Below are 21148 nucleotides of genomic sequence, written 5' to 3'. Positions count from 1 at the left end.
TCGAAAATGTTAAAAATGCAAGAATTGTATTCAAGATAGGACATTTTATGCTTAGATAAATCTTTAACCACGTGACCTGAACTTGTTTTCTGAAAGAAAAATTGGTACCCTTGCTATATCAGTCTTAAATAAGGAAATCTCTGCTATTTACCCTCCTTTAGTTCCTTGGTTTAAAATTATTTATAATCCCTCACCTTTGGTGTATCTCATTTTTTTCTGTGATGCAAGAATGGTATAGTTCTGTGCTGTAATTCATCTGTCTCTCAGATTTATTCGGGTGCTAATCTGTCATGCCTCACCTTTGAAAAGCAAATAGAAGGAAAATGTTTTGATGATATTTTTAACTTCAACAGAATATTTCATAGCAGCCATTATGAATGGAACAGGATTTTGATCTGTGTTGTCAGTCTTTCCCCCGAAATGGTTGGTTCTTACAATAGCCTGGCAGTTGAAACTCAAAGTTCAGGACAAGTCTTGTCCCAGAAATAACCTGGCTGTGCATGTGTGGTGCTGTGCTGGAGAAACACTAGCATTGTTAGCTTCTTGTTTGGGAGCCTTGCATTACGGGACAGTACAGGAGAGATGTTTCTAACGTGTATCTGTGTCTCTTGTCATTGAGGTGACTGTTATGAGAAAGCCCTGGACAACGGCCATGGCAAACAGAAATATTTTGACCACCCACAGTCACTGGACGCTGCTGAAGAAGAGCCCTCTGACAGAGGAACAGAGGAAGACCCTGAGCATTCAAGGAGGGGCCCTGAGGCCCTTAGACTTGAAAGTAAGTTGATTTGACCTGAGCTATGCTTCTGAGGAGAAATCAACTCTCGGGCTTTAACCTTAGGCTTTTCTCTCCTCTCAAGAGTTCGTTCCCTCTCTTAAGAGCCACTCATGTAGAGTCACAAGTGTGACCCTTAGAAGGTGAGGCAGAAGACAAGCTGCACTTGTGAACGTGCTCTCCTCACTCCTTTCCTTCCATCTAAGTGTTGTCTTTCACTAGAACAAATCTGATTCGTTTATGGAGCGGTCTTTCTTCTCAGTGTCACCACTTGTAAGTCATGTAAGGGGCCGGGGGAGTTGTATTTACACTAACTCGGTAAAATCTGAAGATCTGGAATAATGGGCACATCTGCCAGGCCCTCCCAGTAGTCCACTTGATGACTACATTTTGAACTGTGCATCACTCTCCCTTCTTAAGACTCTCTTCTCTTCTCCACTTCCAGAATACTTGTTCATAGCTCTTACCTACCCTCAGATCATCTTTTTCAGTTTCCTTCCCTTGTTCTGTACTCTTTCCCCTCTTTCGTTGGGGTGCCCAGTGTCCTAACCTTTGTCTTATTTTCTTAGCATTCTAGGTCTTACCCTGTAGGAACTTGACACCTTGGAACACACTAGTGTCTCCAAATGTATATTTTCAGCTAAGATGTTCTGTATAATTCCAGATGTTATTTCGACTTTTTAACATAAAAATGTCTTCATGTGTCACAGGTACTTTAGATTTAACATATCCCAAATTGAATTTGACTTTATTTTACCCTATTTCCGCAACCATTTCTAATTCCTGTGTACCAGGTATCTGTTAATGTATCACAGCTCCCCCGGGCACCACTATATCCAGTTCATCTCTAGACCTGTTGAATCCATTATCTGTTCCTTTTGCCAGTGCCTCAATCTAGACTTTGTTCTTTTCCTACTTTGCTTTTGCAGTAATCTGTTAATTTGGTTTCCAAGCTGTGTTATTTTAGTTTATGTATGAAGAAAAAGACATGAAGACAGGGATAACGAGAATACAGTATAATTGATACAGACATTTAAAATCAGAAGCAGACACTCTTACCAGTTTTGTGTGTGTGTTAGCTTTCTCTTTGCTGGACAAGATACCCAACACCTGCAAACCTAACGGGGAGGTTTTAAAGGATTTCACCCATGGTCAGCTGGCTGTGGCCAGGAACATCATGGCAGAAGGGTCTCCTCAGTACCTGTGGCCAGGAAGCAGAGCAGGGGCCCATGCAAGAGAAGAGGAGCCTAGAATTAGATATATTACCAAGGTCGCACCTCCATGCACCACGCAGACACGCCCTAGGCTTTATTAATTGCCTCTTTGGCTTTGAAGCCAGTCAGGCTGACAGTCCAGCTTCACTCTCACATTGTGTGTCCAAAGATTTGTTTCTAAAATGCAGTTCTGATCAGGTAAGTTGTCTAGCTTTGTGTTTTTCAGTTTTTCTCTTATTACCTATTGGAAGAATTGAAGTATCTTGGAGAGATGCAAAGCGCGGTGGCCCCCAGTTCCTTCTGCAGCTCTGTCACTTACTAGCACACTGCATGGCAGGAAGTGCACACTTTTTGGCCTCGCCCTCCTCTCTCCCACTGTGCTGTTCTGAGCCCTCCTGTCTCATGCACTCTGCGTGCATACACTGTGCTCCAGTTGGACGACTCCTACACACATCTCCAGGAGTTGGCTCGGGTATCACCTCCTCCGTGGAGCATTTCAAGCATTTAGGTGTTCTGTCTACTGTCTTGGTCCTGCCTTTTTCGAAGCACATTTCATACCCATTAGTTGCTTTTATGTCTTATTTCCCACCAGACTGTGAGCTTCTTATATGTTATGTTCTATGTAACTTTGTATTCCTTGTAGACATTTATTAATTATTTTTCTTCCTGTATAGACAAGATTAACATACTTAGCAATTATGAAATCTTTTTTTTCCTTTCAATATATATAAGAAATGACATCTAGTAGAAGCAAGCTAAACCTCAAAGGGTAAGAGTACTGCTGTGACCTTTAATCTCTTACCAGAAACTATTGGACTTTAAAGAAACTGAGCCTTTAAAGAAATTGGACTTTACCAATTGAGAAGAGATTTATTCTTAACCTGGATGGCAGTTTGTTCACTTATCATGGGACAAGTCCTCTTTGGTCCCTAGTAGCTTTATGTCCCCTTTTTTGGGACCAAGTACAAGAACCCCTGCAATAGCCATAAGGGAAGGTGGAGAAGAACCCAAAATGAGATAAGGAATTAAATTGCTGTTTGGGGTCCCTGTCCAGCTGCTTCCTGGGTGAGCTGCACAGACATTTTAAGTCATACAGTGTCCCAGACACTGTGCCAAGGGTGTGATGCCTGACTGTGTTGCTTACTATTCAGTTGGGCTGATGGTAGCATGTGGCAGGGCAACCCGAAGGATCTGAACTCTTGAACTGCCAATAGGACAAGGCAAGTGCAGGAGCAGCACATTCTCAAGACCTTCACAAACCAAACTGTTCCTGAGTTCTCAGTAATCCTTCCCACGGCCCTCTGGCTCAGCTCTGCATTAGGAATGTCCTAGCAAACAGAGGAGCTGAAAGGTGGACTTCTTTGTCTGCCTATATTTTATACTACTGGCTGTGCGATTTACAGCAGTAACCACCTTTGTCTATATATTCTAAAAGGAACGCTTTGGTAAACCCAGATACTTGTTTCAGAACTCAGTTTAATATAATAACCATAATTATTAGAAACCAGCACATTGATTTACAAAACTAAAAGGACGTACTTGAAAGGACAACACTACACTTTTTCCTGGCTTATTAATAAATACATAAGCCCTGTCATTTTTTTTCAAGGAAGAATAAGAAAGATTGCTAATAGTACCCCCAGCCTCCCACTTTCTTTTTTGTGGTACCGAGGATCAAACTCAGGTCCTTGCACTTGTGAGGCAGGCAGCAGAACCACTGAGCTAAATCCCTGGCCCCTCACTTTCTATAATATAACACGGGACAGACACACCACCAGAGCTGAGGGTGAAACTGCTAACCTTCTGCATGTATGGCTTAAAGCTTTGTCGTTTTCAGCTGTGGTGGCAGCTGTGGTTCTCACTCGAAGCCACCTCAGAGACTGTACTGTGCTTTCCTAAGAGGGGCTGCTCGCTGAGCCTGTCTGCCTAGTCAGCATGAGAGTCCCAGCGCTGGCCTACTTATTACTACCGTCAGGAATCCCTGCCAGAATCACCAGCTGAAGATTGTTGCCCCGGAATGACAGACCGACATTGTGGGAGCCACCAAGCTACAGCTCTCAGGTTATCTGGGTGCAAGTTATAAATGAAGGCTTTTTTAAAATATATATTTGATATAGGGTCTTGGACCTGAGCTATATCTGAAACACACATACACATACTCTGACACAGGGTCTTGCTAAGTCACTAAGTTTCCCGGGTTGAGCTCAATTTTGCTTTTAGTTTTGTACCCTGTCTGCTTCCAGAAAGGATTAGCGATAACTCATAGAGCACACAATATAAGGTGCAACCTTTAATGCAAAATAAACATTAAAATTTTAATTGAGAAGACGAAAGCATTGTTTTACAAAACTCAGAATAATCTGCCTGAGCTTCCCTGTTATCTAAGCATGGAGGGAAACTTGGAGCATTGTGTGGCTTTCACGAGGCTATAAAGGAAACATACTGCCTTCTCAGGAGAGAGGATTTTCATAGGTGATTTCACTGTGACGCATCCATGGAAGTCTTTAGCAACATAGCTTTTAGTAAACATTTTAGGAAGAAATTACACTAGTGTAGCGATATTACTTTCATCGGCCATTATGAAAATGGGAACCTCCGTGTGGAATTAGGATGGTTTCTTCACTAACGAAATCATTCTTCAGTTAAACCAGCTATGTCAGTGCACACACAGCTGTGATGTTTCATGGCATTGGAATAAAGCTTGAAGAATCTCACATGCCCATAGTAAACTTAATCTTTGTCGTCTATGTTTTGTATGCAGAGCAAGTAAATCTTTTAAAAAATAACACACAGCACAGCTGATTTCATACTCACTACAGACATAATCAGTGACTGCCTACCATTCAGCTCCTTCCATCGTTCTTAGCCAGGCTTTTGACCAAAGGTAGATGATTGAAGTGATACTCTGTTAGGGATTCTGAAGATAGCGGATGGCATTTTTATGAAGGTGGCCTACGGAAGTGCCCCAAAGCAAAGCCTAAAGTCCTCTCCAGAAGCGGGGTTGGAGTTGTACACATACTAAAAGGAACTCTGTGGAACTGTTGTAATATGCTGGTCCTTGAATTTCAGGTACAGTGGTAGAGGAAAGCAATGGTTCTGATGAGATGGAGAGCTCAGATGAAGCAAAGATGTCTGAAGAGATCCTGGCTTTGGTGGATGAATTCCAACAGGCGTGGCCTCTGGAAGACCTTGGAGGAGCACTAGAGATGAAGGGGCGGCGTCTAGACTTACAGGGGATTCGGGTCCTGAAGAAAGGTCCCCAGGATGGAGTGGCCAGAAGTTCTTGCTATGGTGACTGCAGAAGTGAAGATGATGAAGCAACAGAATGGGTGAGAACTTTGCCAGGGGAGCCCCCAAGGAATTGTAGCCCGAGCCTTTGAGAGGATTCATAACGTGCACAGGAGTGAAATTTTTGCTGGGTTTGTAGCACTGCTTACTGCACACTCCCGGACAGCTGTCACTGGAACTGTACTCGGGAAGCTTTCCATGTTGCTCGTACCAGCTCTTCTAGAGGGTTTGAGGAAATGGGATGGGTAGAAAGCCATAGCCAAAGCCTGGAGACCAGGAACTGCCCAGATCAGATATCTTACTTTCCATGTCTGCCGTGCACTCTCTAAAAACTGGTGATTTTATTCATATGGTAACCATTTTTTATTTAGACCTTTAAGAATTAAACTAACCTGTGTGCAGTAGCAGTTAGTCTCAGCACTTGGGAGGCTGGGGTAGGAAGATCGTACCTAGAGTTTTAAGACCAGTCCAGGCAGCTTAGTGAGACCCTGTCTCAAAATAAAGGAAAAAAAAAAAAAAAAACTTGAGAGATCTTAACTGTAGCAGAGGACTGAGATTTTCCTTTTCAAACGTTTTAAAATTTAATACATAAGAATTACACATAATCATGGGATACATTGGGAATTTCAAGTATATAATTGCAGTGGTCAAAACAAAAAGCACATCCACCGCGATTATTCCTAAAGCCGCTGATGTCCACGGTGAAGGACAGCTGCGATCATCAGTGCCGTCTGTCCCTAACGTGTTTCTGTCTCACAGATCACATTCCAGGTCAAACGAGTTAAGAAACCCAAAGGAGATCCTAAGAAGACTCCTGGGAAAAAGGTGGAATTGAACCAAGCAGAAAACGGACACCGTTACCAAGCAAACCTGGAGATCACTGGCCCAAAGGTGGCATCTCCTGGGCCGCAGGGTAAATTCCAGGGCAGTGTTTAGGGTGCCAGTGTCTTCCCTCAGATTTCACTCTCATTTCTCGCAAAGGATGCATTGTGACTTAGAGCAGTTCAAATGAGGAGGTAAAGAGGCAAAATCAGGCATTGGTATAAAATGTTCATGTTGATATTTACTTGATTTTTTTAACCATTGACTATTTGGCTTATACTCTTACCACTTGAAGTTTAAATATCCTATTCACAACATCCCAGTGTAATATGCATAAAAGCGTGGCTTGGGGACAGATTCCCTGGGTTTAAACAGCAGAATTGCCATTTACTTTTCTGCTCCTTGTTTTTCTTATCCGTAAAATGGGGATGATGATCACATCTACATTAGAGGGTGGTATTAAGGACTGTGGACTTTATACACCAGGCACATAGGCCTCAATAATAGTAACTATCTAGGGCCGGAGATTCAGCTCAGTGGTGCCAGCGCCTGCCTCACAAGTGCAAGGTCCCAAGTTCAATCTCTGTACCCACCCCCCCAAAAAAAGTAACTATCTAGTATGTTTTTGTGTACCGGATACCTCTGTTAAATATTGGATAAATGTTTTGCAGTGCATTGCCTCAGAGCTTAACATGTACTTTCAAGAACTCACAGTTATCTTGAAGCTCATCTTGGCCCCAGTTAAGGGCCAGTGCCATGAACCCAGTGGACTTTTCTTCCAACAATTAAATTGCGGTGATAGAATTCCTTGCTTAATATGTTATATTGCTTTAAAGGGCTATTTATACTGTCTTTGACTCAAACTTCAGTTCATTAAAATGTCTTACTTAGTTACCAAAGCTGAAGTCAAAGGACTTCATAATAAAATAAGAAGAATGGGTTCCACTTGGCTAGATCCCAGAATGAGCTTGTAAGATACTGTGAGGACACCAAGAAGGGTTTTTGGTCACGACTGGAGGTAAAAAGCTTGAATTACTTATACTGTTGAGGAAGCTACCATTTGTTGACAAATTGCAGAAGGAAAGTAACTTCCCTTCTTCTAGGACAGTTTCTGTGTCAGTGTAAAATAATACTGAAACTGTAAAACATGAAGATGAAAATTCCTAGATTAAACGTCAGATGTCATAAATCAGGTGGAATAAAATTTCGATGAATATTTATATGCTTTTAAGGCAAAGGACTTTCTGAGGCAAAGAAAAAGAAAAACAGTAAAATTCTGGCACTAGGAAGCACCACAGAAGAAAAAGATAAAGGACTGACATACAGTAGTTTTCACAGAATATTTCTATACATGAAAATATGATAAGCAAAGCATCTGATGTCATTTAAAGAGAAGCATGAAAACTATAATATTTTAATGAAATATGTCCAGCTTTGTAAACACATCTGTGGCTTTAAAGATGGGGAAGATTTTTAGCTCACTAGCGATCAGGAGCACAGACATAAACAGTGAATCACCCGTCCTGCTTCCCAAATTGTCTCTCAAATGTGTAGCGCCTACTGAGAGTTAATAGAGTGAATTTTGGGGTCATTTGACAAGATACATCAGAAAACTTAAAAATTTCTAGTAATTATACTTGTCCTGATTTACCCTAAATAAATCATCTTATCGATGCCAGAGTTGTAAATACAGAGGTATTGGTCACAGGGTCACGTACCATAGCAAAAGACTGTAAATAACTTTAATATGCCATTGCCTAAAGAAATGATAGCATATCTGTGCTGTACACTGCGCACCGAGATACTTGCGTTATACTAAAGAAACAAAAGCAGTTTATAAAATAATGCAGAGAATACTCCAGTTCTCATAAAATGATAAACATGCTGTGTTTTGTCGACTTTTTATCAATTTCTTTAGTCAATTTTGACAATTTTTTTCACATTTCAGTACCGCTGAGGTGGTGTTATGTAATAGCTGACAGGGTTTTTTTCTTTAATTATGTAAAGTAATATATATCTTACAATTAATGACATCTTCGATTTGATGAAATACTGTATAATAAGCAAGTCAGGAACGAAATCATTAAAATGTTCTAAGTGGGTATCCCATGCTGATAAGGCTATAGATAATTTTCTTTTTTTTTTCTCTCTCTCTCTCTGTGGCCTTTCCATTTCCTCAATATTTTATAGTAAGCCCATACTATACTTTTATAAACAAGAAACTAGAACTTTCTTATAAAAGTCACATGTTGAGATGGTACTAAGCGCTTAGGCAGCTGCAAGTGGCTCGGGCTGGCAGCTGAGGTCACAGAACCACTTGCTGTCAGGCCAGTGAAGACTCTGAGGTGAGGAAGAGATGTGAAAGTACTTGAGGCGCTCACTGTCCCAATTTGTAAATATGGATTCTGTCTTTGTCAACCAGTGAGCTTTCTGGTAAATCCTGGTGCACTTCTAACGCTAATTATTAAACAGATAGTTTGTGAGCCTGAAGGGGAAAAGTGGAAAAGAGCCATTATAGATTTACAAAGAACTAATAATAATGCTTAACTAATTTCATTTCCTTTTTTGGTCAGGGCTACTAGACTGGAAGACCAGGGAAGTGCCCTAGACATTATGTAACTGGATTTCCGCAAGGCATTAAACAGACAGCCTCTTTTGATATCCTTGTGAACAAGATGAAGGGATGTGGGCTCCAAGTTCCCCATTGCCTCCAGGAAAAAGCGCAGACTCCTAGTGCGTCGCGCAAGACCCTTCACAGCCGGCCTCTCTGCCCTTCAGCACCTCTCTGAGCCAGCCGTGCTCTTATTTTACGTCTGTGCCTTGGCACGTCTGCTCCCTCTGCCTGGAATGCCCTCTGCCACCTCCGCGAGCTGAGATAGCACTCGCCCTTAAACTTCAAACTCCAGTGCCATGTCTTCGAGCAGAATCAGTTTCGCTTTTCTCTATGCAGTTGATTCACTCCTTCAGTCCAGCACTTACCCTACAGCATTAGAATGATTTGTTATGTTTACCCTCCTCACTAGACTGTGAGCTCAAGGGCAGGCTGTCTTATTCTTCCTGTCTGTATCCCCATTGTCTTCCACAACTCCTGGCCCCTAATGATTGGTGCTCAATAAATACTTTTCAAATGAATTTCTTAAATATAAAAGAGGAGAGTAAGCTTTGTGAAATGTATGATTCATTTAAAGTGATTAATTTAAACAGCTAACTGTTCTCCATTTTATTAAAATCTAAATGATTTTCTTTTATTGTTAGTATATTCCTCCAGTATAAAAAGTGCCTAGACAGGCTGGGGATTTAGCTCAGTGTACCTGCCACCTCCTGCCTCATAAGTCCCGAGTTCAATTCCTGGTACCAAACAAAAAAAGCTATAGAAAAGTGAAGTTCTCCTCCCTGCGCATTGCATTGTCCCTTCAGAAGACCCTATCCCAGATAAGCCTTGGTTCCACTCTCTCTTGGTGACCTCATCTAAGTAAAGAGCCTGGACTCAAAAATAGGGTCTGGAAAAGATACCAGTAAATAGAGCTTTAAAAGCCCTAGATAGCTTTAAATAATAGCATGTTGACTGGGAGCATGAATGTGAGAGTTGAGCAGCAGGGGTCTGGATCCCAGATTCGCTGCCACCTGCTAGCCAAGAGACTTTGGGCAAATCACTTCCTCTCTCTGAGCCTCTGTTTCCTCTTCTGAGACATGAGGATTAAAGCCTAGACACAGCACAGGACCTGAACACACAATAAGTGCTCTTGAAGGAAATGGTAACCATTCATTATCACCATTTCCCACCCCGGGGCTTTGTTTTACAGCAGTGGCCCTCTGCAGAGTGGGGATTGGGCAGTATCTGAAAACATCCGGCTGTCATGTCTGGGGAGGGGTGGGGGGAGGCCAGCGATGCCGCCAACATCCTCCAGTGCGTGGGACAGGCCCCCCCAGCAAAGCACGAGCCCGCCCAAGGTCAGCAGTGTCACGTTGAGAAGCCCTGTGTTTAAGTTTCATGAGGTTAAAATTTAAGAATATCTTGCCCCTTCTTATTTCATACTGATCAGTCTTAAATGAAGGAGGCTAATTTTGCATCACCGACTATCTTTAAGGTTTTATTCAAAAATGATTTTTATGCCTATTGCCATGGACGACAAGATTTTGGTTAGACCTATATGGTGGAAATTCTAAAGACTTGAAGAATGACCAGCACCACCAGATAGAGACACCAGCACCAGTCTGGGTCAATGTGATCACCATGGCACATGGCCCTTGGGCTGGGTTCCTTTCAGTTGTGTCTATTCATGGCATACTTTCCTTCTAGGAAAAAAACGTGACTACCAGAGTCTAGGATGGCCCAGCCCCGACGAGTGCATCAAACTCCGCTGGGTGGAGCTCACTGCCATCGTGAGTACCTGGCTTGCAGTTTCTTCAAAAAACATTGAGTGAGTATCTCCAACCTGACCTTCCTTCGCAGCACTCTCGTGCCCCGGAGCCCCCAGGCCTCAGCTGACTTCAGGGAAGCCCTCTCTGTGTCAGCAGCTCTCAGAAGAGTCACCTGCTGGAGTTGTGGTCAGCAGAGGATGGCACTGCTGGTCACAGCCCACAGGTGGACTCAACCCACGCTAGGATGCAGTGAACATGCCCCCTTCCTTGGTTCTGTCACCACAGTCCTGTATAGCGTAGTTTGAACTCAAGACCGTATCCCTCTTTGTATAAACGTAAGACTCACCAAGTCTCTCGTAAAGTCTCTCGTCAACATCGTGTGTTTGTGGCCAGTGCGAATCGAATCAAAAACCCCTGCCAAGATACAAACTGAGCAAGGGTGTCTCTCAGACAACATGTTCTTTTTTGTGAGCCTTTTTTCTACCCCGGGTGGCACTCTTTAGGATTTACCCCAGGCCTTATTTTATAATCACTCCTTGTGAGACTGATCTAGTCCCAGAAACTTCAGTCACCACTGATGTTGCTAACAACTCCCAAATCTGCATCTCCACACCAGACCATTTCAAAGCTGTCTTCATGGCCATTATGTCTGTACCTCTGTTAAACATCTGTAGTTCAAGAAAGCAAAATCCATCATTTTCATGCCCATTGCCCATCTGTATTAATCACTTTCCTTCTGGGACAAAACGTCTGACACCCACAACTTAAAGATATTCGTTTTGGCTCAGGTTTCAGAGGGTTCATTCCATGGTCAGCTGGCCCTGAGGCATGGAGGAGGACAGCTGCTCAACCCATGGCAGCCAGAAAGCAGAGAGAGGAGGAACCACAGAGAAAGATTCCCCCTCCACAGGCACAGCCCGTGTGCCCCTTGTCCATGCCGGCCCAGGTCATGTCACACTGTGCACTCCTTAGTGGTAGATCTGCTGATGAGTGCGGTGCCTTGTGGTCCAGGCATCTTCTGACAGCCCTACCTCTGAACATACAAGGTTTTCGGGGACCCTTTTAGATCTAAACCATGTCACCATCTAAAAGAACATTATTAGTTTCGTTTGCTTTTCCATTCCATATTCTTAGTAAATATCTCCTCCAGTGTCGTTGCCATTAACCTGGCGTCATCCTTAATAATCTTTTCTCCTTACCCCTGAAACCTAGTGCTGACCAATCCTTAGAACTTTTCCTCCGTGAGTACCTCTCAAAATCATCTGTATACTTTTCTCTATCTCCATTGCTGCCTCCTTAGACCAAAGGACCACTGTCACCCCGCGCTGGTCCACTTGCTCTCTTCACTTTTGCCTCCAGTCAATCCACTTGCTCCACAGTACTCAGAATTCTTGAAATGTAAGCCAGATCATTCTTAAAACAGTCTAGTACATTTTTTTAAAATGCAGTGCTGGGGATTAAACCTAGGGCTTCCTGCATGCTGGGTAAATCCTTTCCCAGCTTTCCACTAACTTCTTCCTGCTGCTCAAAGCAGCCTGCAAAGCCTCCTGCTCTGCTCCCCGCTTGCCTCTGTCTTCAGCTCCCTCCCTCTGGTCGGGGTTTTCACCCATGGTGTGGCCTTTACCTATGATGTCTCGCTGATCTCACCTGCTTTGTCCGCACTCATCCTCCTGGTTTCTCCTTAAATTTCACTTCTTCGGGGAACCCTGCACCAGCCACCCCTTCCACACACAGAGAAAGTACGCTCTCTCCTACGATATATTTTCATTATACCGCATCTTCACCTTTTGGGTCTTACTGTATCTGTAAGAAGTGAATGCCTCACAGAATGATGACCATCGCAAGAGCAAGGACTTTATTGTAGTCCTGCTGTCCGACACATAACAGGCTCAGGAAGATAAATAACAAAGGGGTCGATGAATGAAGGAATGAATGCCTGGTATGTGTTGAACTCTGTGTAAAGCCTTTTTAAGTTTTGAAGTAAATTTGGTAGTGCCACCCTGCCGCACCAGTTCATGTGACAGCCTGAGTACAGTGAGAAATGATCGCCTGGGTTCATCGGGAAGTGCTTACATCTCCTGCATAGTATTGTGCATAGCCGTATCTGTGTGAAGCTGGCTGACCTTTAGATGACCCATGAGGACAAGTGTGCTGTGCGTAAAGGAAAAGTGAAAGATTGGAACCAGTTACAGGTTTTATCACTACCTGGACCCTGGAAGAAGAGCTAGAAGAAAACCCAGCTGTCCCCACCCCCGGGTTGGCAGGGGCAGTAGCAAATGGGAGCTGCGATCCGCTGTGGTTAGTTAATGCGCTCTTCTCTGCCCACTCAGTCCCCGTAGCTGACGTGGTCGTCTCTGTTTCCCAGCATCACAGAACACATCGACTTTGCCACGCCCATACAGCAGCCGGCGACAGAGCCTCTCTGCAACGGCAATCTCCCCACGAGCATGCACACCCTGGACCACTTGCACGGCGTGTCCAACCGAGCCAGCCTGCACTACACGGGCGAGAGTCAGCTCACAGAGGTGACCTTTTGAATCTTTAGTGTCATGGACTGGTTGTGGGCAGCACAGTCACCACTGTCTTTCAGTTAGCTGTTTTCCAGGCACCTCCAGGCCAAGCCTAGTTTCTTTTATACCCTGGGACCGAGCTTATGCTTTTTTTTTTTTTTTAACAGCTATGAACTTTTAGCTCTGATAAACCTCTCAAGGCATAAAATATTGTGTCTTCCCATCAGATAGAGGCTCTTGAGAGAAATATTTTCCTGTTGCAATTCTTAAAAAAGGATGGGGGGCACACCCTAGCAAAGAAGATGGGCTGAATAAATTTTGGTACAGATATAATATACAGTGGCACCATCAGGATGGAGATCATAAAAAGTGCATTTACCAGAATGAAGAAATTTTCAGATTACCTGAAAACGTAAGTCATAGTACACCGTGTAATCTCACACTTTGTAAGGATTCTATCTACATATACATAGAGAAGTATTTGAAAGATGTGACTGTGTGTGTTTGTGTGTGTCCAGTGCTGTTAAGGGTGGCTGTATCTGATGACAGAATTACATAGTTTTTATTTACATCCCTTTTTTTGGTACCGGGGATCGAACTCAGGTCCTTGCACTTTCGAGGCAGGCAGCATCACCACTGAGCTAAATCCCCAGCTCTGTATCCTTTATTTTCCAGTGTTGCTGTCACACATGTGTTTTATGCGTCTGTAGTTTTTATGAAGTGAGGGAGGGCTGAGGGGGTGGCAGAACGCTGTAAACGTGTCCTCCACAGATGCCCTGTGAACAGGACCGCGGCACGTGTCCCCTGTGCCCAGCTCAGTGTTAGCGGCCTCGTCCAGACCCTGCCTCCCTTTTTCCCCTCTCATTTGCCATCTCCCTTCCATTCCAGGTACTGCAGAATCTTGGCAAAGACCAGTACCCACAGCAGTCGCTTGAACAGATTGGTACCCGAATTGCCAAAGTTTTGGAGAAGGTAAGTCACCCCACAGGGGCGCTGGAAACGTGCCCGCCTCTGGCTGATGTGTCGGTGTTTTGTTCCTGAATGGCTCGTCCCTCTTCTGTTCACTACTGACACTTGGCGACCAGAGGCACAATGTGAAGTAAGCTCGCGCGGGTGTTTCCGTCACTTTCCGTCCTCTTTCCCATCGCTTGGTTCACTTTCTGCTCTGCTTCTTCGTTTCCCTGCTGTGGCAGAACTTACCCACTTGGTTCTCTCCCCTTTACTGAAGCAGAAGAGGTGGTGGGGCCACACTGTCTAGGGACGTGCAGTACCTCGGGTGTTCTCTTGTTGGTAGAGAATGGTATTTTAGATGGTAGGGAGGAAACGTATCTTAAAATATCTTTTCTCTTTAAATCATGACATAAAGTATTCATAAAATTGCATTTTCATAAAGCCTACAGAAGATATATACAGAAAATCACTAAGATTGCTCTGCTGTCTCTGTGATATTTGTATAAAGAGGAATTTTTAAATTTTAATTTGATTACTTTATGGTGAGGAATCTTTCTTTTCTATTACTATATCATTTTTTTTTATTGGTCCCAGGGGTCGAACGGGTCCTTGTGTTTGTGAGGCAGGTGGCAGCACCACTGAGCTAAACCCTTGGCCCTGTTACTATATGATATTGAAGAGATTATAAAACATAGTGATTGAGAAGCAACTCAGCTTCCCATCTGAATACGACAGTATGAGATAACAGTTTTTTTCCTCTTTTGGCTATCACACATCAATTTTTTTTAAATCATGTTGAACAATTTGTCCAAATGAATAAAGATCACAAAGCACAAATATGAAAATTCAGAGAGATTAGCAAAGGATATAAAAATAGGAGACAGAAAACAAATACAGGTGAAGATTCCCTTACCAAGAATGCTTGGGAAAATAGAAAAAAATAATCACAGAAATGATGACAAAGTTGGAAGAAGCCACAAGAAAAATACAGCATAAACACAGAAAGGAACACGTAAGACAGAAATGACTAAATGACCAAAATAAAATAGTTAAAAAGAACTGGAGAGAACATGAGGGACGGGGATTTAGCTCAGTGGTGCCGCCACCTGCCTCACAAGCGCAGGGACCTGAGTTTGATCCCCGGTGCCAAAAACAAAAAAAGAACATGAACAGATAAAAATATATTTAAAGCTAGAATTAAATAAATAAGACTGAGCAAGTCTTTATAAAATATACCTAGTTAAAAGGCCGTACTGTGTGCAAGAGAACTGACCCAAAATAGCCAGCAACAGTGCTTATTCAAGCAAATTGTATAACCCTAGAAAGGGATTGTCCTTGACACTTCTGTTGCAGCTGAGTGGTCTCCAAGAGAGAAATTTCCACTGTGGAACAAATGGATCCTCCACTGGGCATAGTGAGGGGCAGGGGGTGTTATTGTTGGTCTCACAAGAAGGAGGTCTCTAAAGACCTTTCTCTTCAGTGAAGGGCGAGGGGAAGGCGGGCATAGACAGATGCGGTGTGAGCCAACTGGACCCTGGGCTGGAGCTTCAAGAGGCCAGGTCCCTCTGTCCCTCTCAAGGACAGAAGTCGGTAAGCTGAGTACGGACCTTTGAGCAGCCAGTGACTAGTTGAGCTGTTACAAGTTACACAAGAACAGCTTACAATAGAATTAAGACTAAAAACTTGGGTCGTTGAGTAAAAGGAAGATTCGAAAAGAGAGTCAGCACATTTCGAAAAGGGAAGAAAGGAGCTTGAGGTGTAGGGAAGGTGGGATGAGTAGGGGAAGGGTAATAAGGGAAAAGAAAAAAATGTGAGACAATGAAAAGATGGAAATAAAGTATTTGTAGATGGGGAGGGGAGGGGGGGGTGAAGGGAGGGCAGGGGTAAGGGGAAAAAATGAGAATCAAGACTTGTCATGTGGAGGTACAAGATCCCAACAATGAATGTAACTGTACTGTATCCCTAAAATGTACCAATAAACTCAAAGCTGAAAAAATAAAAAAAAAAAAATTTAAAAGAGATGTACAGCAATGTGAATACACTAAACATTGCTGAAGTTTATACTGAGAAATTATTAAGATGGTGATTTTTATATTTTTTTTACTGTATTATTTTATATTGTTTTTACTGTAATTTTAAAAATCAGATTAGACCTCATAACATAAAATTTGTCGTAAAAGAACAGATGAATAACAGAACCCTGGAAGATACCTAAACCAAAGCATGCAAACATAAAGGAACTTAAGGGTGGTTCAGCTAAGGCCATAAAACACATCTGTAACACATTAAAAAAGAAAAAGTTTAACATATGGAGTACCACGAAGAGTTAAGAGAATGGGTCAGAAGCAATGTTTGAAGAGTTAATGGCTAAGAAGTTTCTAAAAATAATGAAAGACATTATTCCACAGAGTCAGGAAAGTCTGTGACCCACAAAATAAATACAGAAAGCCCCATTATAACTTCATTGCATACTACTATAAGAAAAGACAAAATCTTTAGAGAAAAAATCACTTTCAAAGAAACAACCATAAGACTGGCGGTGAGCTCAGTGGAGCAGTGGAACCAGAACACAAAAGTAATGACATCTCGATTGCTGAATAAAAGCACTGCCAACCCACAGTTCTTTACTCTGCAAATATCCTGGAAGAATGAAGTAATCACTACCTATGGTATTGGCAGAAAGATTGCAGAAATAGGTCAGTGGAACAGAATAGAGAGGCCATAAATGTATGGCCAAATGATTTTCTACAAGAGCTCCACAGCATTTGAATGTGGCAAGTAAAATCTATTCAACAAATGTTTTTGGAGCATCTAGATACTCGTAAAGAAGAAAATAGCCCATACCTCACATCATCCACCAAAGTAAACCTTTGGTGAATTATAGACAAACATACAAGTAAAACTAAAACAATAAAGCTGCCAGGACAAATCATAAGAAAATATACTCAAGTCTTTAGTGTATTTAGACAAATAGTTTTTAGGACATAAAAAGCATGAGCTATGCAACAGAAAATTGATAAATCGTATTTCATCAAGATTAAAACAACTCAGCAGATACCTAACAGACAAGCCACAGATTGAGATAAAATAATCACAACACATGGGAATCCAAAATATATAAAGAACTCCTACAAGTACAGACTAAAATCCAGTGCAGTACCTTAAATGCTTCTGGAAAGGCTAAAATGAGAAAGATTGATAGTGACAAGTGTTGAGTTGGGTTTGGAGCAACAGGGACTCTCTTACATTGCTACTGGGATTATAAAATGGGATGATCATTTTGTAAACAGGTTGGCAGTTAAGCATATGAAACCCAGTAATTTTACTACTAGGTATACATCAAAGAGACATGAAAACATATGTCCAAAAATACTTGTTTAAAAAAAAGTTACCAGCAGCTCTATTCGTAATAGCCAGTGAAAACGGAAACAGTGAGATGCCTGTCAGGAGGAGAATGGGTACTATTCAGCAAGGAAGCACCAACATGGTGAATCTCAATGATGTGGGCACCACAAAAAGTGCTCAATGTCTGATTCTGAGTATATCAAATTGTAGACTAGTCAGGATTAACCTGTGGTGAGCGAGGAAAGGCAGATCAGCGATTGCTTCATGGGGATTGGCACTGACTGGAAGACAGCATGAAAGAACTTTCTGGGTAGTTGTATATTTCTGTCTTTAGTTGTCAAAACTGAATGTTATATTTAAGTTTCCAACATTTCTATATAAATTATACCTCGATTTTTAAAAAATAAAGATTAAATATTTTAGACCACCAAAATCTAAAATATGTATATTACCTACCTACAGACTTGCACTAAAAATTACAGGCTTTCAGGCAAAAGGAAAATTATCTCAGGTGGAAGCTCAGAAATAAAAGAAACAGCAAAGAGCAACTTAAAGAGTAAATAATAGCCAACACAGATATGGTGCTGCAAAATAAAGACATCTTCTAGAGTCAAGATTCTTGACAGTAGTAATACAAAAGCAGGAGGAGTTGCACTGGCCATTTAGGTAGTCCTGGGTCCTGGGCCTGGTGTGCCGTGGTGCATTCAGCACACTTTGCAGGCCTCGCTTCGCCTGCTGTCTTACACGTAAGTGGGTGGGGAGTGCAGGATGCCACCACCACAGCAGGAGGCGTGTGCCTGTGTGGGGAGCCTCACCCTAGGCCAGGAGCCCTTCTCTGCCAAGTGACAGCTCAGGTACCAGGGAACAGATAAAACATTTCCTTGTGGCGACCTACCGTAGCTTAGGTGTCGAACCAGTGTCTTCTGCAATAGGGAATATTTTAGCACCCATGTGTGCAAGACGCATGATTGGCTGTAAGAAGCACAGCACTCAAAGCTCAAAACTGTTGCTTTCCACCATGTATTCATAGCTTACTTACAGTTGTCTAACCCAGATTCTGTTTATAGCTTACTTACGGTTGTCTAACCCAGATTCTGTTTACCGGTCATTTGGACCAGAATCTATACTGACCTGTGACAGCTTTCCCCCTCTGTTAGGTTTTCCGGGGAGTAGATCTTGAAAGTTTACCCAGCAATGGCTTCCGTTGTACACTCATAGACTAACCTTCATGACCCTGAACTACCAAATACATTACTCAGACTTTAGGGTACATCACAATCACAATCTTAAAATGTTGATTGGTGGACCCCTGTGACCTCACTTCCATATTTGGTAGGTCTAAGAATTTACATTTCTAATAAGTTCCCAGGTTATTCTGCTAGCCTGAGAATTGTATGTTGAAACCAGTGCCTCAGGAAATGGCAGTGATAATAGAAGTGGCATTTCCCATTTGCTCTTCACAAAACAGCAAGGATCTCCCTATTCTCTTGCTTTCATCTTTTAAAAATAGTCATTCTTGGGCCGGGATTTAGCTCAGCAGTTCGGTGGCCTGCCTTGCGAGTGCAAGGACCCGAGTTCAATTCCTGGTACCAAAAAAAAAAAAAAAATAGTCATTCTTATTTCTTCAGACGCCCATCAGTAGTTGTCTCCAGGAAGTTGAGTTTGCATTGCCTGCATCGCTATCCTCAGGTGACATTAATCAGACTCAATTTAGGCTTAGATCAGTAATGCATTGTCCGAACCTCCAGTCGCAGCTGAGGTTGCTCTACCCACATGTTGTGCAAAGACTTGGCAAAGTCTCCTCCCCCACTACGCGTGGCCCCAGATTTACACCAAGCTGCTGCTTGCCACTGCAGTTTGTTACCACGTTGCTACATAGTCCTATTCAACTGTGTGGCCTGGCACAGAGTAGTTCTCCCACTTAGGAGTAACCTCCACAGCTATGGGCCTGCAGACACTGTCCCCTGCTGATTGGATCTGTACCATTCTCTGACCACCAGCCCATCCACAGACCTGGAGTTCAAGCTCATGTGCTTGGTCCTCCCTGCCCTCCTAGCCATCCACGTCGAGTTTGGCCCCAATGCATCAGCTACACCAAGGCATTATTCTTGCCGTCCAGCCCAACTCTTGCAGCTGGGTTTCTGGTTGGGCCCGTTTCATGGACAGTAGATAGGAGTGGGCAGTTTTCTCAGTGTAAGGTTGTCTCCAGCTGTTATCCCTTCCCACAAGGGGAAGTTGTGTCATGTAACATGATGCTAAGCTTTCACCATCAAACTGTGGGAAAACTGGCACCCTGTGAGGGCTCGGTCTTGTCTGTCCATACCTTTATGTCCTAAGTCTTGGCTGTGTTGAACCAAGGCTATGGAAGTCCGTTCTGTTGCTACTACTCTGCAATGCCCATTCCCAGTGGTTTCAAAACGATCTAGATAGGTCATTGGTATACAGTATACTGCAAAGGCCACACGTGGCCTTGCCTTCCCAAAGTATGGAGAAAAATAGGAGATACAAGAAGCCAGCAGTGCAGCTTTTCATGTGTTTCTCCTAGAGCCCCAGCTCTGTGTGACAGCGGTCCCTGGGGACTGTTCTCTGCCCTTCCTCTCAACATGTCCAGGACAAAGGCTCAGGACCACCAAATATGGGGATATTCTGGCTTAGAGATCTCTAATTTTTTCCTGGCCCAGCAAGGCCCAAGAAACATCACAATTGGGAAAGCCTAGAGCTATGGCTTTGTACCAGGTCATTCACTCCCAATTTGCTTGCAGTTTAGCAGTCAGGTCATCTGCACCAGGACCAATGCTGCCTAGTAACACAAGTGATGTTCTGCTTTCATTAGGTTTCAGTTTTCAGGGAAATCCAGCTAAAAAGTTAACACGAGATTAATTTCCCATGAGTATGCATTGATAAAGTATTAGGTTTTAATAATATTAGCAAAGTAATAAAGTAGTAATACATTTGTAATAAGTTGGAGGTACGTGTTATGATCATGAAAAGAAAACGGGTATGATTCAGGAAAAATGGAATAGAAATGCTGTGTTAATTCAAGAAAAACAAAACACAAAATGAACAGGTGGGTAAAATGAAAGGCAAATAGTAAAATGATAGAGATAATCTCAGTATATCAGTAAATATGAAAGGACTAAGTGTTACAGTTAGAATACTAACATTAGCAGCCTGGTTTAAAAACCGGAATCCAAGCCGGATGTGGTGGCGCACGCCTGTAATCCCAGCATTCTGGAGGCTGAGGCAGGAGGATCGCTGTGAGTTCAAGACCAGCCTGGGCTACATAGTTCCAGGGCAGTCTCAACTACATAGTGAGACCCTGTCTCAAAAAGACAAAAATAAATAAATAAAAACCAGAATCCAATTGTGTGTATCTTAAAAGTAACACACTCTAGCTAAGAGTGGTGACACACACCTGTAGTCCCATCTGTTTGGGGCCTTGAGGTAGGATCACTTGAGCCACAAGTTCAAGACCATCCTGAGCAACACACGAAACCCCATCTTAATGAAGAAAAGTAACACACTGTAAGGTATGAAGTGATTAAAATTAAACTCATGGAAAAAATATCTCAAAAGTACCAAAGAAAGTATATCAGACAACATGGCATGTAGGGCAAGAAGTGTTACTACACATAAAGATAGGCATTTCTTAATGATTATGACAAGAATGTAGAAAAGTGTAAATCTATATGTAGCCAATAGTTTACTAATAGAAAATAAGCACTAATGTTGATCTAAAAGAAATAAGTGAACCTACAATCATAAAAGACTTAGCATACCACTAAAAAGCTAACAAAAAAATCAGTAAAAGTATAAAACATCTGAGTAATAATAGATAACCAAATATTTATATAATCTTGTTTCTGTGGCAAAATAACTCA

General features: G+C 42.5%; 1 protein-coding gene across 1 annotated transcript in view; it reads left to right on the top strand.

Moving 5' to 3' along the window:
* Positions 1–21148, top strand: part of Ttc17 (tetratricopeptide repeat domain 17) — a 90590-nt gene that overhangs the window by 53774 nt on the left and 15668 nt on the right. The window contains exons 17-22 of the mRNA XM_010612533.2: positions 620–778; positions 5059–5318; positions 6037–6190; positions 10400–10520; positions 12827–12986; positions 13860–13943. Coding sequence (XP_010610835.1) covers positions 620–778; positions 5059–5318; positions 6037–6190; positions 10400–10520; positions 12827–12986; positions 13860–13943 — 938 coding nt within the window. The remainder of the gene's footprint in view (positions 1–619; positions 779–5058; positions 5319–6036; positions 6191–10399; positions 10521–12826; positions 12987–13859; positions 13944–21148) is intronic.

This window comes from Fukomys damarensis, unplaced genomic scaffold, assembly GCF_012274545.1.
Source record: "Fukomys damarensis isolate Sample0158 unplaced genomic scaffold, DMR_v1.0_HiC HiC_scaffold_27, whole genome shotgun sequence".
Taxonomy (NCBI): Eukaryota; Metazoa; Chordata; class Mammalia; order Rodentia; family Bathyergidae; genus Fukomys; species Fukomys damarensis.
Note: the sequence above shows the minus strand (reverse complement) of the source record. Positions and strands in the feature narration are given on the sequence as shown.